This window comes from Hippocampus bargibanti, linkage group LG05 (genome assembly GCF_051943395.1).
Source record: "Hippocampus bargibanti isolate YZ-2025 linkage group LG05, ASM5194339v1, whole genome shotgun sequence".
Classification (NCBI taxonomy): Eukaryota; Metazoa; Chordata; class Actinopteri; order Syngnathiformes; family Syngnathidae; genus Hippocampus; species Hippocampus bargibanti.
This window is the reverse complement of record NC_142738.1, coordinates 3,311,963-3,325,782: the sequence shown is the minus strand read 5'-3', so window position 1 is coordinate 3,325,782 and position 13,820 is coordinate 3,311,963. Positions and strand designations below refer to the sequence as shown.

The 13,820-nt window shown below is 37.4% G+C and overlaps 1 protein-coding gene across 1 annotated transcript; it reads left to right on the top strand.

Annotated features, from left to right (window-relative positions):
* Positions 1-1,228: 1,228 nt before the first annotated feature.
* Positions 1,229-2,706, top strand: LOC148897529 (uncharacterized). The gene has a single exon (XM_088996296.1). The coding sequence runs from the start codon at positions 1,272-1,274 to the stop codon at positions 2,304-2,306; it is 1,035 nt and encodes a 344-aa protein (XP_088852422.1). The 5' UTR covers positions 1,229-1,271; the 3' UTR covers positions 2,307-2,706.
* Positions 2,707-13,820: the final 11,114 nt, after the last annotated feature.

The following is a 13,820-nucleotide window of genomic DNA, read 5'->3' as shown; positions in this document are numbered from 1 at the left end:
TAAATAAATATATTTACAAAAAAATGTAAAAAATAAGTACACAGATAGATAGATAATAAATAAATAGATAAATAAAAGCATAAATAAATAGATAGTTGGATAGATAAACAATAGATACATTTAATCATGTAAAAAAAATGTAAAAAATAAATAGCCAAATAAATAAATAATACATAAATATATAAAAGAATAAATAAATAGATAGATGGATAAACATATAAATAAATACAGTTAATCATGTAAAAATAAATATATTTAAAAAATAAATGGAAAAGAAAAGTACGAAAATAATAAATAGATAATAAATAAATACCCTTTTCACCCCCCCTCTCCCCCCGACACATGCATCGGTTCCCTCAGGGAAGGAAAATGAAACGCATGAAAACAGGTGTTACCGCTCTTCCCGTCCGTCTTTAACGCCGAAAGAGATTTACGGAGTCCTTGTCGTGAATCAGCGCTAATAGTCGGAAATTAGAGAAAGAATCATCACCCTCCCTTCCCCCAAACAACAAAAAGTTGTCTTCAATGCAGACGTTGTCGATTATGCAGCGCTAAAGGTATTTCTGTAAGCTAACGGAACAATGAGGTGTGCGTTACGGGAAACGAGGTGGCGATGGTGGTTGTGGATCCCAAAAAAGCAGGCAGGAGGGAGCAGCAGGATGTATTTGACAAATTGTATTAAAATAAAGTCAGCAGGAACAAAATCTAAAACATCAAAGTCATCTGAACAGAAAAGTACAAAGTATCAAAGAAAACAATAAGTAAAAATCTGCCAAGATGAAACAAACCTGACAGGGTGAAGCAAACACGTACACAGTACAATGCAATGACCTGACCCTGAATGGTCGTGCTGGGAGTCCTTTTAACTGCCACTGATGAGAACAACCAACACCTGTGTAGGTGCCGGCAGCGCCACCCGTTGGTTGCCAACCAGATCGTGACAGTTTCCAAATTCGGGTAGAAAATAGGGTGGGTTTCATCAGGGGAGGGCCTCCACCGATGTGACTAGACAAAGGTCAATATGCCCAAACAAGAAATTGCAACATTTGTCAAGATTTTTTCCAAATGTTGTCAAATCTGTGACGATTGGATCTCGCCACTCATAATGCAGCACATGAATCCAAACAAATTCATACATTACCAACGTCTAGTCTGCGGGTGTTGCAACATGTCAACACTTCCCAGAACTGAAAGTAGACTTGACCAAGTTCCTTCCTGCGGAAGATTCACTTCTTTTCTCCGGGCTTCACAATTGTCGTTTCAGCAGAAGAATGAGAGGCGCCGTTTTTGCAGTTTGGATCTCATTCTTCGGACGTGGGGACTGTCGAGTCATGTACGGCGTCATGGTTGTCGCGGTCGTTCTGCAAGGATCTTTTGCCATCTCTCCTGCCGACGGGGACGCGTGCAACTTGTACGCGGCGGTCGGACAAACGCTGGAGCTTCCGTTTGTTTACAACCATCTTGCCAACACGGACATGTTGAGGTGGACTCACAACGGGACCATCATTTTCAACCGGGAGCAAACTAGGGTGTCCGTCGGGAAGCCGGAGGACGTCTCCAAGACCGGCTCGCTACTGCTGAAGAACCTGAAGCTCTCCAACGGGGGCTGGTACCAGGCTACCGTGCGCCATCCAAACCGGACCTTGGCCACAATATGGACCGGGCGTCTCTGCGCCATGGACAAGGTCTCACAACCGAGACTTAGTTACATCTGTGATCTGAAAACGGGGTTTGTCAATCTAAGCTGTCACGTGGCCAATCCCCATGAATTGTACTTTTCGTGGACCGCCGACGACGTCAACTTATTGGGTGCGACCAAGCAGACTTTGAACGTATCGTTGGACATGAAGAAGAGTCTCGCATGTCGGGTGAGGAACAAATTCAGCACGGAAAGGAGTGATGCCGTTCGTCCGTCCTGTAAGAATCCGCCAGCGACCGCGTTGACACCGTCGACTCTTTGCTTCACACCCACAACGTTCATCGCCGCACTAGCGGCAGAAGCGGCTCTTTTCCTTTTGCTACTCGTCGTCGTCGCCGCGTCGTGTCGCAGATGCGGACGCCGGACAACCCTCAAGCGTGTTTCGGGAAAAGAAGATTTGGGAATGGTTTCCGTAAAAAACAAGCTCAACAGCCCGGATTATGAAACCATGAACCCTACAGACGTCCCCACGTCTGCGTTTCCAGAACATGTATCCAGAACTCATCACTCCAGCGAAAACCTTGTCCAGCCCGAACAATCTGCTGCTAAAGACCCTTCACCTGTTCCAAAGCCCAGGACCAAGAATCCCCAGACCCCAAACATGTGACCCCATTGAAGCCTTTGAGGGACAATGGTTAGTTACAACAGTGGATATCTCACGTTATCGAGTTGCATGGTGCATGAAGGGGTTCAATATGTACTTGGCAATGAATCGATCGCAACTAGACTGTTCCGTTTGTCTTCAAAGACGTCTCGGGTCTCACTCAAGGTCGGGATTAGTCAGTTTTGGTCTTGTGGGGGACGTCATCCTCAGAGGAGATCCAAAATGTTTTCGCAGACAACCAGGGAAGTTCGGGTTATGGTCGATATAAACGTTATAAGGCCATTCTTTGAATTCCATTTTGATGTTTCGCCAATGAGAAAATTTATTGTCGGCATCTGGTCATAATTTTCCCCGCATGTTATAAATTGATCATTTAACTATAAACATGGGATACATGTCTCCATTTGTGTGTTTATTTGATTTTTCTGAGGTCCTCGCAAAAATCCAAACAACACATTTGAAAGTTGTTTTGATGCCATCTGGTATTTATGGCGATAAAAAATTGTAATTTACAACTCTGTTTAATTTTTTTTACTCGTTATTTCCTTTAAATAAAAATACATGAAAAACAAACAAATAAACAGATTAATAAATAAATAATATATAGACAGATACCGTTGATAAAAAAAAAAAAAATGAATGCTAAATAAATAAATAATAATAGACAGATATCGAAAATAAATAATCACAAAATAAAAAAATCAATACTAAATAAAAAACAAGATACACATACATACATACACAACACATACATACACAAATAAATACATAAATAAATACATAAATAAATAGACCTATACATAGATAAACACAAAAGGAAAAATAAATCAATAATAAATACATAAATGAATGCAAAACAAATAAATAAATAAAAAGACTGATGCCATAAATAAACCCACAAAAACTTCACAAAATATCCTGTGACTGCAAAGTGTTCTTGAGAGTTTTAAGTATAAATTAAATGTATTATTATTATTATTATTATTAGTAGTAGTAGTACTATTACTACATACATACATACATACATACATACCTACCTGACCTACCTACCTACCTACCTACCTACACACACACACACACACACACACACACACACACACACACACACACACACACACACACACACACACACACACACACACACACACACACACACACACACACACACACACACATACATACATACATACATAAATGTGTATTTGTACATACAGTTTTCGCATCTCCAACCTTTGACCCTTTAACAGTTAGCCCGAAATAAAGTTGATTTTTCATCCTCTCTAAAGCGGCTTATTTCTGTCAAAAGACCATTCATTGTTCCGGCGTCTTATTTTTTTTAGGGGGCGGGGTCGTCGTCGTGCTGAAAAATGTGCTTGGTTGTAAGAAAAGAAGTTATTATAAGGAGCAAAAAAAAAAATCAATAGGGGAACGGATTAACTGAGGCAACTCTGTATGATCTGCAACCGGCGGCTGATCAAAGTGTCTGCCGTTTGGCCTAATACTGTGTGACAGCCTCACAATGGAGGCCCCATGAGCGTAGTGGCCGAAAACGATCACGCAATGTCATCTTTTGTACACGCCGGCCGCGCTGGTGCTGCAACAGGATCCATTTTTTTGGGAGAGCAAACGATGCTTCTTGGAGAAGTTGGCGCGTGGGTTAAAACGTCTCATACACATTTGGTACATTGCCCCCGAGACGTCATTTAATCAGAGGTCGTCAACGCTTTTGATGATGGCGTGCGGAGGAAAAATAAAGAAATAATAAAAAAAAAAAAGGGGTCAATTACCCGTGGAAAGTATTCATGCCCACGTCAGATGGTTCCTGAGGCCGCCCGCCGTCTCGCCGGATGCCAAGTCTGCGGAATGTACAGAGAGAATCAGAAAATCAGAGGTTAGCGGACGCTGCAGGCTGTTTGAAATCAGATTTGTCAAGGGAGGAAGGGTGAGCATTCTCGCTCTCTTTAGCCTGTTTAGTGGGAGAGAAACTTTTCATGGGAAATGAGACAAAATGAGCAAATGAGCTCATTGGACAGGACAAGGATGGGCAATTACGACCCATTTGGTGAATTAACCCCCCCACCCCCACCCCAAAAAAAAAAATCTGAATTATTATTTTTTTAAACAACATTTTTTAAAAACTGTAAAAGTATTTTTTTTTATGTAAAACATGATAAATGGGGCTAAAGAGGCAAAATAAAGATAAGTTGCGCTTACAAGATGAAACTCCAATTTTTTGCAAACTCAAAATTATATGTTTAGCTCATATTTATAAAAATGCTTATTTATGTATTTATTTATTTATTCATTCATTTATTCGTTTATTTATTTATTTGTGTATTTTTTTTATATTTATTTTTGAAATCTGTTTTTATTTGGCTATTAATTTATTTATTTTTACATGATTAAATCTATTGATTTATTTGTTTATCTATCCATTTATTTATTTATTTATTTATTTGCATTTAGATATATTTATTTACAGGTATTTAGCTATTTATAATAATAATAACAATAATAATAATAATAATAATAATAATAGTAATAATAATAATAATAACAATAATAATAATAATAATAATACATTTAATTTCTAAGCGCCTTTCAAAACTCTCAAGGACACTTTACAGCCACGAGATAAGAAGTTTTTTTTTTGTGCGGGTGAGCAGCGGCAGCCATTCGCGCCAGCGTTCACTCTACCCGGAAGTAACACAGCACATTGTACTGAATAAAATCAAATCAAGCACTCATTAAATGTGAAACACACGTTTTATATATATATATATATATATATATATATATATATATATATATATATATATATATATATATATATATATATATATATATATGTTATATTGTTATATGTATTTATCTATCTATGGTTAATGTTTATTTATTTATTTATGTGTTTCTTTCTTAGTTTGTTTTTTTTGAATGTATTTTTATATATTTTTTTAATATTCAATTTATGTGTGTGTTTAGCTATGCATGTATTTATTTCTTCACTTATTTATGATCTTTTACGTTTTTTTTTATTAATTGTAAAATATTTCCCTTTTATGTACAGTATTATGATTCATGCACTCGTAACCTCATGGCCCAATTGTACTTTGAACTTCTTTGAAAATCTGCTGTTGTTTTTCCGCCATCAGCTGTTGGAATGGGGGTGGGATGGGGGAGGTGGTGGGGGACCACTTAGCAAAAATTTCAGGCCGGCTGGTTGTAAAAGTACATGAAACCGTCCGATGGCGTATGTGCCGCGATCATGAAAGGACTCACTCAAGATGTTGCTCACTCTTTTATTTGTCACCAGATGGAATTTGGCACTTTGTTTTCATTTGAGATGCACTTTATGAAATCCAGGTGAAGTACCGACTTGGGAACTTTATGTGAGCTGTTGACTCCGAAGTCCAGTCGGTTTATGTTTTTAAAGGACAACCGACACCATTTTTTGTTTCCTAACTGACATCAGAACAATGTTTTATAGCATCTAAAATACCCAAAACACGCAGGCTGATATTTTTAGTCAAATGCAAAACACCAATAAAAATGACTACAAGTGCCTAAAAACTACTTCAAAATGACCTCAAAGATGGCGACTTTCAGAAGTTCCCGCCCCCTTGTTCGTGACGTCACACCAGGACGTCTTTGCCTTGCTCTACAATCAAAACAATGGCTTCAGATTCGGAGAAGATGCTTTCTTGTTACTCATCCAGTTATGAATATGATTCAAACAGTTCTGAAGAGGAAAGCATAAATGTTTGCAATCGATTAAAGAAGTCCTTCCGTATCCTTTTGAGGCGTCTGGACTCCAATGTAGCGTCCCAGAAAATGCCCAAGATGGCACCCAAGCTCCGTTGACAATGGGCTGATTTATCTGCTGGGAATTTATATCAACTAGTATCAAATAGTAGTCTTGCTGCAACACACAACGATTCACCATTGCGTTATTTATGTGTTTTCCTTCTAATTTCGCCATCAACAGGAAGTTTTCAGACCAAACAAAGTACCCAAAATGCATTGTGTGTCGCTTTGTCGGTCAGGGGCGTTCCTGACGTGACGTCGCGTCACGAATCGTCATCAACTCGGAAAACAAGACTTCCTGAATATTCAGCGTGAGTCTTAAAACGTAAAATATAGCTATATGCCGTGGAATCTTTGTAAAATACACTCAGTAGAAGTCATTTGAAGTGATTTTACAAATTATGGACACCGGAGGCGTCGCTTGTCCTTTAAAGCTGCTCTGTCATTTTTACCTGCTCTCTCATTTACAGTAAAGTCTCGTTATATCGATATCGGTTATATCGATAGTACTGCTTATTACGATACTATTTCTATGAACGCAAGGAGAAAATTTACATGCCGCAGGATCGGATATATCGATAGTCCCGGTTATATCGATATTTTTTCCGACTCCCGAGAATATCGATATAACGAGACTTTACTGTATTTTATTTTTTTTATCAGGCAAATTACACATCCACGCTCTTGCACCGGATAGAAATCAGATGGAGGGTAGCTGAGATTTTGTTTTGGTTAAGTGGTGTCTATCTAAAAAAGCATCAGCGCAACACACTTGAAAGCCTCACTGTGTGGCATGCTATCTTCTCTTTGAAAACCACTCTGGTTACAAGTCGACCTCACCTGGAAAAAAAATGCCTTGAAATGTACTTTTATCACCCACATTGATAAGATCTCTGTACAAAATAATGCGTTTGCATTTGGTTTATGGTTACCCCGCAGCGAACAGAGGCTTTTATATTTGTATCTCTCACAATTAAAAAAAAACTTGTTAATTTAAAACGGAAGTCATTCCAAAATGCTAACATGATAACGTTTGAGGTACTAACACGGACGAACAAGGTTGTCAATAAGGTAAATAAAGATAAAGACGCTAACATTCCAACAGACTATAGACAGAATTTAGCAAGATAGCCTAGCTTCACGAGTAACAAGGCCATGGCCATGGCCCCAATTTCACACGTTGTTCGCAGTTGCCGTCTTATTTCAGACGCGATAAGATGCTAACATGTTATGGGGTTGTATGTTAAAATCAACATAAGTGTATTAGCTAACTAGCTAGCTTTTAGCTGTATAGCTATCTGGCTGGCTAGCTATCCGTTGGCAATCTATCAGCTATATACTAGGTGGCTAGCTAGCTTTCTCTCTATTTAGCTTTCTATTGGCTATATGGCTATTGCATTTTCTGTGTAGCTCTCTCTCTCTCTTGTTTCTATTTATAATTGTATTTTATTTACTGTATTCTATTTGTGATTGTATTTTATTTATTATAGTACCTATGCTTGTCTGTGACTGTAAAGTGTGCTTGAGAGCTTTGAAAGGCGCTTAAAATGTTTATTTATTATTATTATTATTATTATTATTATTATTATTATTATTATTATTATAGGTGGCTAGCAATCTGGCTAGCTATCTGTTGGCTATTAGCTATCTACTAGCTGGCTGGCTGGCTTTCTATCTATTTCGCTATCTATTAGCTATATAGCAAAGGCAGAGTGTAGACTGCAAGGTTAAAATATCCCATCAATAAGGCTCCACAAACAACCCGCACAAGCCATCTGTACACTTGATGCAAAAAGCTATCAACCCAGCTAAACAGAACACATTTCATGAGGAACGACAGACAATCACAGAGAAAGCACCTACAAGGGATCATTCCTCAAGATGGTAAAAGAAGGAGGTTATGGGGACCTGGGAACAGAGTATTCTCATTTTAATGGTTTCCTACGGGAAATTAATTTTTGGGATACACACGTTTCGCCTTACACGCTCTGTCTGGGAACTAATTTAGTTCGTAAGCCAAGGCATCACTGTATACATCTCTGTGCAACTTACGAACTTGCTATCGCTAACACGCTAGCAACAGTTACGCTAAATGATAGCGCACTTCCCCTTTATTGACAACCGCTGCCAACTTAACAACAGACACATGCTAAAGTTAGCTTGCCCCATCACTCCTACCTTCAGTTGTGTACGCTGCTGTGTCGCGTCGAACTACCCTTCAATCAATTATATGTGGCCATCTTTGTTCTTTTCTATCATGGCATTTTTTAGGCTTTATCAGCATGCATTGTTCTCGAAGTGATGCATTCAATGTAGCATGTTTTTTTTCTACGGGAGTGGGATGTTTCCTGTGGTATTATTTGGAATCAGAACACATGTAATCACATGCGTAACACATCTTTCGTGGCCAATAAATAAATAATAATTAATAAATCCCAGTCGAATTGGCTCCTTATGGCGCTTGATAAAAAGTCTGTTCGATGGCTCTAGCGCCAGCAGACGTGCGGGCGAAGCAGCTGGGAGGTCGACGTCGTGATTCACGAATGGCGTTTTTGGCCATCGCGTCGTGTGGGAAGAGTTTGTGAGCTTCTTTTCCACTTATATTTCCATGTAAAATGCCAAGATTTTCTTTTGAAACGCGGTTGATTTGCGAGCGTCTTTTGAACAGAGGCACGGATGTTTTCGTTTATTCATTTATTTTTGTTGTCGTGAATACACGCTGGTTACGTTTGATGTTTGCGAACAGCTGGTAGCGCTCATCGGGCGAAACCTCAAGTTTGGTTTATGTGTAATATTTCAAAATCGTCAGTAAATCATTCTGACACATATTATTGTGTATGAGGTTTTGGAGGGGAGGGGGATAATTTATAGAACGTTTACATAAAAAAGAAAGAAAGAAAGAAACGTTTGTCCTTTTGCATGCCATCGTTGCCAGTATGGCTTTTGACTTTTGTATTTGATTTTTTTTTATTAGCATGGAATATAGAGAGAAGAATTTGGGGGTATTTTTTTCTCATGGGAAAAAAATGACGTTAAAAAAAACGCATTTTGCGACATTGCAAAAGCTGCCTTGATGTCAAGGCACCACTCGGATATTATATTGAGTTCTTAAAGGACAACTGACACCATTTTTTTTTTTGTTTCCTAACTGAAGTCACTGTTTTGATTCTTGAGCAAGGCAGTGTGTGACCAATCGTGACGTCACGAACAAGGGGGCGGGACTTTCTGAATCTGCCCAGTTCCGAGTTTATTTTGTGGCAGTTTTGGGACACTTTAAGTCATTTTTATTGGTGTTTTGCATTTGACTAAAAATATCAGCCTGCGTGTTTTGGCTATTTTAGATGCTATAAAACGTTTTTCTGATGTCGGTTAGGAAACAAAAACACTGTGTCGGTTCTCCTTTAAATGGGTACGAATTATCACTTATTCGGAACTATCAAGTTCCTTTTGCAGTAATGTCAGTCAACAACTTTGGGAACATAAACGTCGCCTACGTGAGCAGCTACAGAACAAAGGTCACATTATTTTAAAAAAATCTCTGACTGCAGGAACCACATAAAATCCCTCCACAGTGCTAAAGCTATTAAAATAATTAGCTCACCTTTCTCAAAACCGCCCGGTCCCACATTATCGGTTATGAGGACCTTTGCCTCCTTTTTTTTACCCCCAATCTATGCTGACACAGACCAACATTTTCCTGACGCAAAGTATTTTTCACAAGGAAATCACGGTTCCACTACTCCTAATTGTGTGCACGTCGTAAATACATTACATTGCTTGAAACAAAACAGATTCGTGTGTGAATATGAAGTCCTTCGTTCCATTGACGTTTGTTTGTTGTGTTTGGTGACTTTTCAAGATCGATAAGAAGCTTGAATAGTGAAAGATTACATTTGGAGCCCACCTCCAACCCGATTTAATATTTCCTGGGTCGTGTTCGTGTCTAGGTGAACGTGTATCGAGGGATTTCACGGATTTTCGAGCAGACAGGGTGCATAAAAAGATTAATTTGATACAAGGGAAGGAAAAGTGTCTTCACGTCAGTCGAGTGGAGAAAGTCATATGATACTTTACCACCACCTGCTGGCATGACTTGGTTATTACATCTAACAGCTGTGTTCGAGCAGTAAGACAGTTGCAGGACATACAGACAAACATTCACGCTCAGTCAAACCTATGGATAATGTATTTTTTTTTCATTAACCCGCCATGCATGTTTTTGGAACGCGGGAAGAAATCAAAGTACCCGGTGACAACTCATTTTTTTATCCAGCATTGTCATCAAATGGTGAGTATAGTTTTTGCTTTTTTGAATGTTGCTGTGCCGATTACGGTTTTGTAATCGACACACACACCTGTGAGTAATGTTGCTTATTCTGTAGCCACAAAGGGACATATGTCTTCTTGTGTCGGTCCCAAGCCCGGATAAATACAGAGGGTTGTGTCAGGAAGGGCATCCGACGTAAAAGCTTGGCCAAAACAAACACGCGGATCAAACCTCGTAAGATGGAGGACACTGATTTGCTGTGGCAACCCCTTGAATGGAAAAGCCGAAAGGAAAAGAAGATCCAAGTTTTATTACCATATACGCAAATCGTTGAACCCGTGGGATAGAAGATGCAGTATCATCTTATATCCGCTAGATGTCACTGTTTAATCAGGAAATTACACTTCGTATGGGTCACTCAAAATTTTTTGAATACTGTCGTTTACCATTATTTTGGAGATGAATAATGACAATATTTTATTATTATTATTATTATTATTATTATTATTATTATTATTATTATTATTATTATTATTATTATTAAAAATCTAACAATTACAACAATTATAACAATTATAACAATTATAAAAATTATAACAATTATTACAATTCTTAAAATTATTATTGTCATCGATATTCTTAGTATTATTATGATTATTATTATTGATGACAAGGTTACTTGTAGTACAGACGGCTTCAGAAACCTTTTCATCGATGGACCACTTCTGTATGACTGAGAGCTTACACAGACGTATTATCATTATTATTATTATTATTATTATTATTATTATTATTATTATTATTATTATTATTATTATTGTATCACATTTTTACGTATGGGTCACTCGGAATTTTTCACTCAGAATTTTTTGAATAGTTTTTTCCTTATTTTTGTAGGATAGTAATAAAGTATCACGTTTTTATGATCACCCCCATAAATGTTTATTTTATCTTTCTGGTCAGTCGGGTAACAGGTGCAGTATCCAATTGTGTACGCTAGATGTCACTGTTTAATCAGGAAATAAGACTTCGTTTGGGTCACTCGGAATTTTTTGAATAGTTTATTTACATTTTTTTGTAGAGTAGTAATGACGATTGTTCCTTTTTTATTATTATTCCCGTAAAGTATCAAATTTTTATGATCATCCCCATAAATGTTTAATATTTCTGGTCCAAGTGGGTCAATAGGTGCAGTATCCAATTGCGTACGCTAGATGTCACTGTTTAACCAGGAAATAACAGTTTGTTTGGGTCACTCGGTGCAAATCGAACATAAATTCAAGTTCACATTTAAATAAATAATTCAACGAATTGGCAACGTGTATTGAATTTGAGATTGTTTTTCCTACGTATATGAAACATACACTATAACTATATTGTAAATCAGTCTCTTGAAAGCAATAACAAGATTGGATTTGATGGTTAAATTTGCAAATTTGAGCATTCCTCACAAGCAGGTTACAGCTGCAGATCATGCAGGAATGTGCAGAATGCATTTGATAGTAAACATCAATCACCACACTCTCCTATATGACAATTCTTTCTGCAACTCACTTTTGTTTTATGCTGGAAAATCCTTTTTCTGAGAGGGGGATGATAAGTGAGACTCTTGCTCTCAAGCAGAGCAACTGTCATGCTTCAGGTCCTTAAATCCTCAGAGGAGATTTTTTTTAGGAAGAGAGACGGCCGTCTGGCAGGGAATCAAAAGCGGCCCTGGAAGGACGGGGGAAGGAATCTGTTTTCAATGTACAAAGTTATCTCTAGGAAAGCGACTGTTGCATAAACATTGCCTTCTGCTAACGTTCCTGAAAACCAAATTCTGTCACTCACGTGTACATTTGACACGTAAACACAATGAGTCATATCGTGGAAGGTCTTCCAAATCAGATGCAGGATAACAACATTTCAAATATGGACAAAATATGTGGTCTTTAACTCATTCACTGACAGACACGTGCAAAAACTGTCTTCACTCCAGTGCCAGGGTTTTTGTCATTTTCACTGAAATTGCAGGACCTACAGCATATTGAGTTTTCGGACTACATAAACATTCAATGCAGCGTAAGAAACGTAAGAGTTAATTCCTAAATAATATGGGCCTGGAGTTATATGAGCTTGAAATGAGGGCGGCTGTCCAAAATACAATGCAATGCATACATATTGGTTTATATAGCGCTTTAACAACAGCTGAAGCTGGAACAAAACGTTAACATAGAAAAAAAAGGGAAATGCTGCCCCCTTGTGGAAAGGAAAAAAATATTGCCTGAGGCCAATGTTTATGTAGTCCTAAAACTCAATATGCTGTGGTTACTGCAATTTGAGTGAAAATGACAAAAACTCTGGCACTGCAGTGGACACCTATTTGCACAACGTTTGGCAGTGAATGAGTTAAAAATGACAATTCAAGGATGGCAAAAAATGCTGAAGAGAAAAATATTAATTCCAAAAATTAATCTTTTGATTTTTTTTCCCACCGAAATAAACTTACTAAAATATTATTATTGAGAAAGTGTAACAGTGTTACAGACACAGTGTAAACATGCCTGCCACCTAATGGAGATTTGTGGTAATACAACCTAAAACTACAGTCAATGAATGAGTTAAAAATGACAATTCAAGGATGGCATAATAATAATAATAATAATAATAATAATAATAATAATAATAATAATAATAATAATAATAATACATTTCATTTAAAAGCGCCTTTCAAAACTCTCAAGGTCACTTTACAGTCACAGGATATTTTTTTTCTGTGGGTGAGCAGCGACAGCCACACGCGCCAGCTTTCACTCAACCCGGAAGTAACTCAAATAGATAGAAAGCTAGCTAGCTAGCCAATAGATAGCTAATAGCTAGCTAGCCAATAGATAGCTAATAGCTAGCCAGCTAGATAGCTATCTAGCATCTTTCAAAACTCTCAAGGTCACTTTACAGTCACAAGATAAGTTTTTCTGTGGGTGAGCAGCGGCAGCTACACACGCCAGCGTTCACTCAACCCGGAAGTATTTCAAATAATAATAATAATAAAATAATAAAATAATAATACTAAAAATAATAATGATAATAATAATAATACTAAAATAATAATAATAATAATAATAATAATAATAATAATAATAATAATAATAATAGTAATAATAATAATAATAATAATAATAATACATTACATATTAAGCACCTTTAAAATCTCTGAAGGACACTTTACAGTAACAGACAAGCATATGTACTATAATAAATAAAATACAATCACAAATAGAATACAATAAATAAAATACAATTATAAATAGAAACAAGAAAGCTAGCTAGCTAGCTAATCAACAGCTAATAAATAGCTAGCAAGATAGCCAGCCAGCCAGCCAGCCAGATAGCTATATGGCTATTAGATAACCAGCTAAATAGCTACTGTGCCAGCCAAATAGCTAGGTAGCCGGCGAGATAGATGG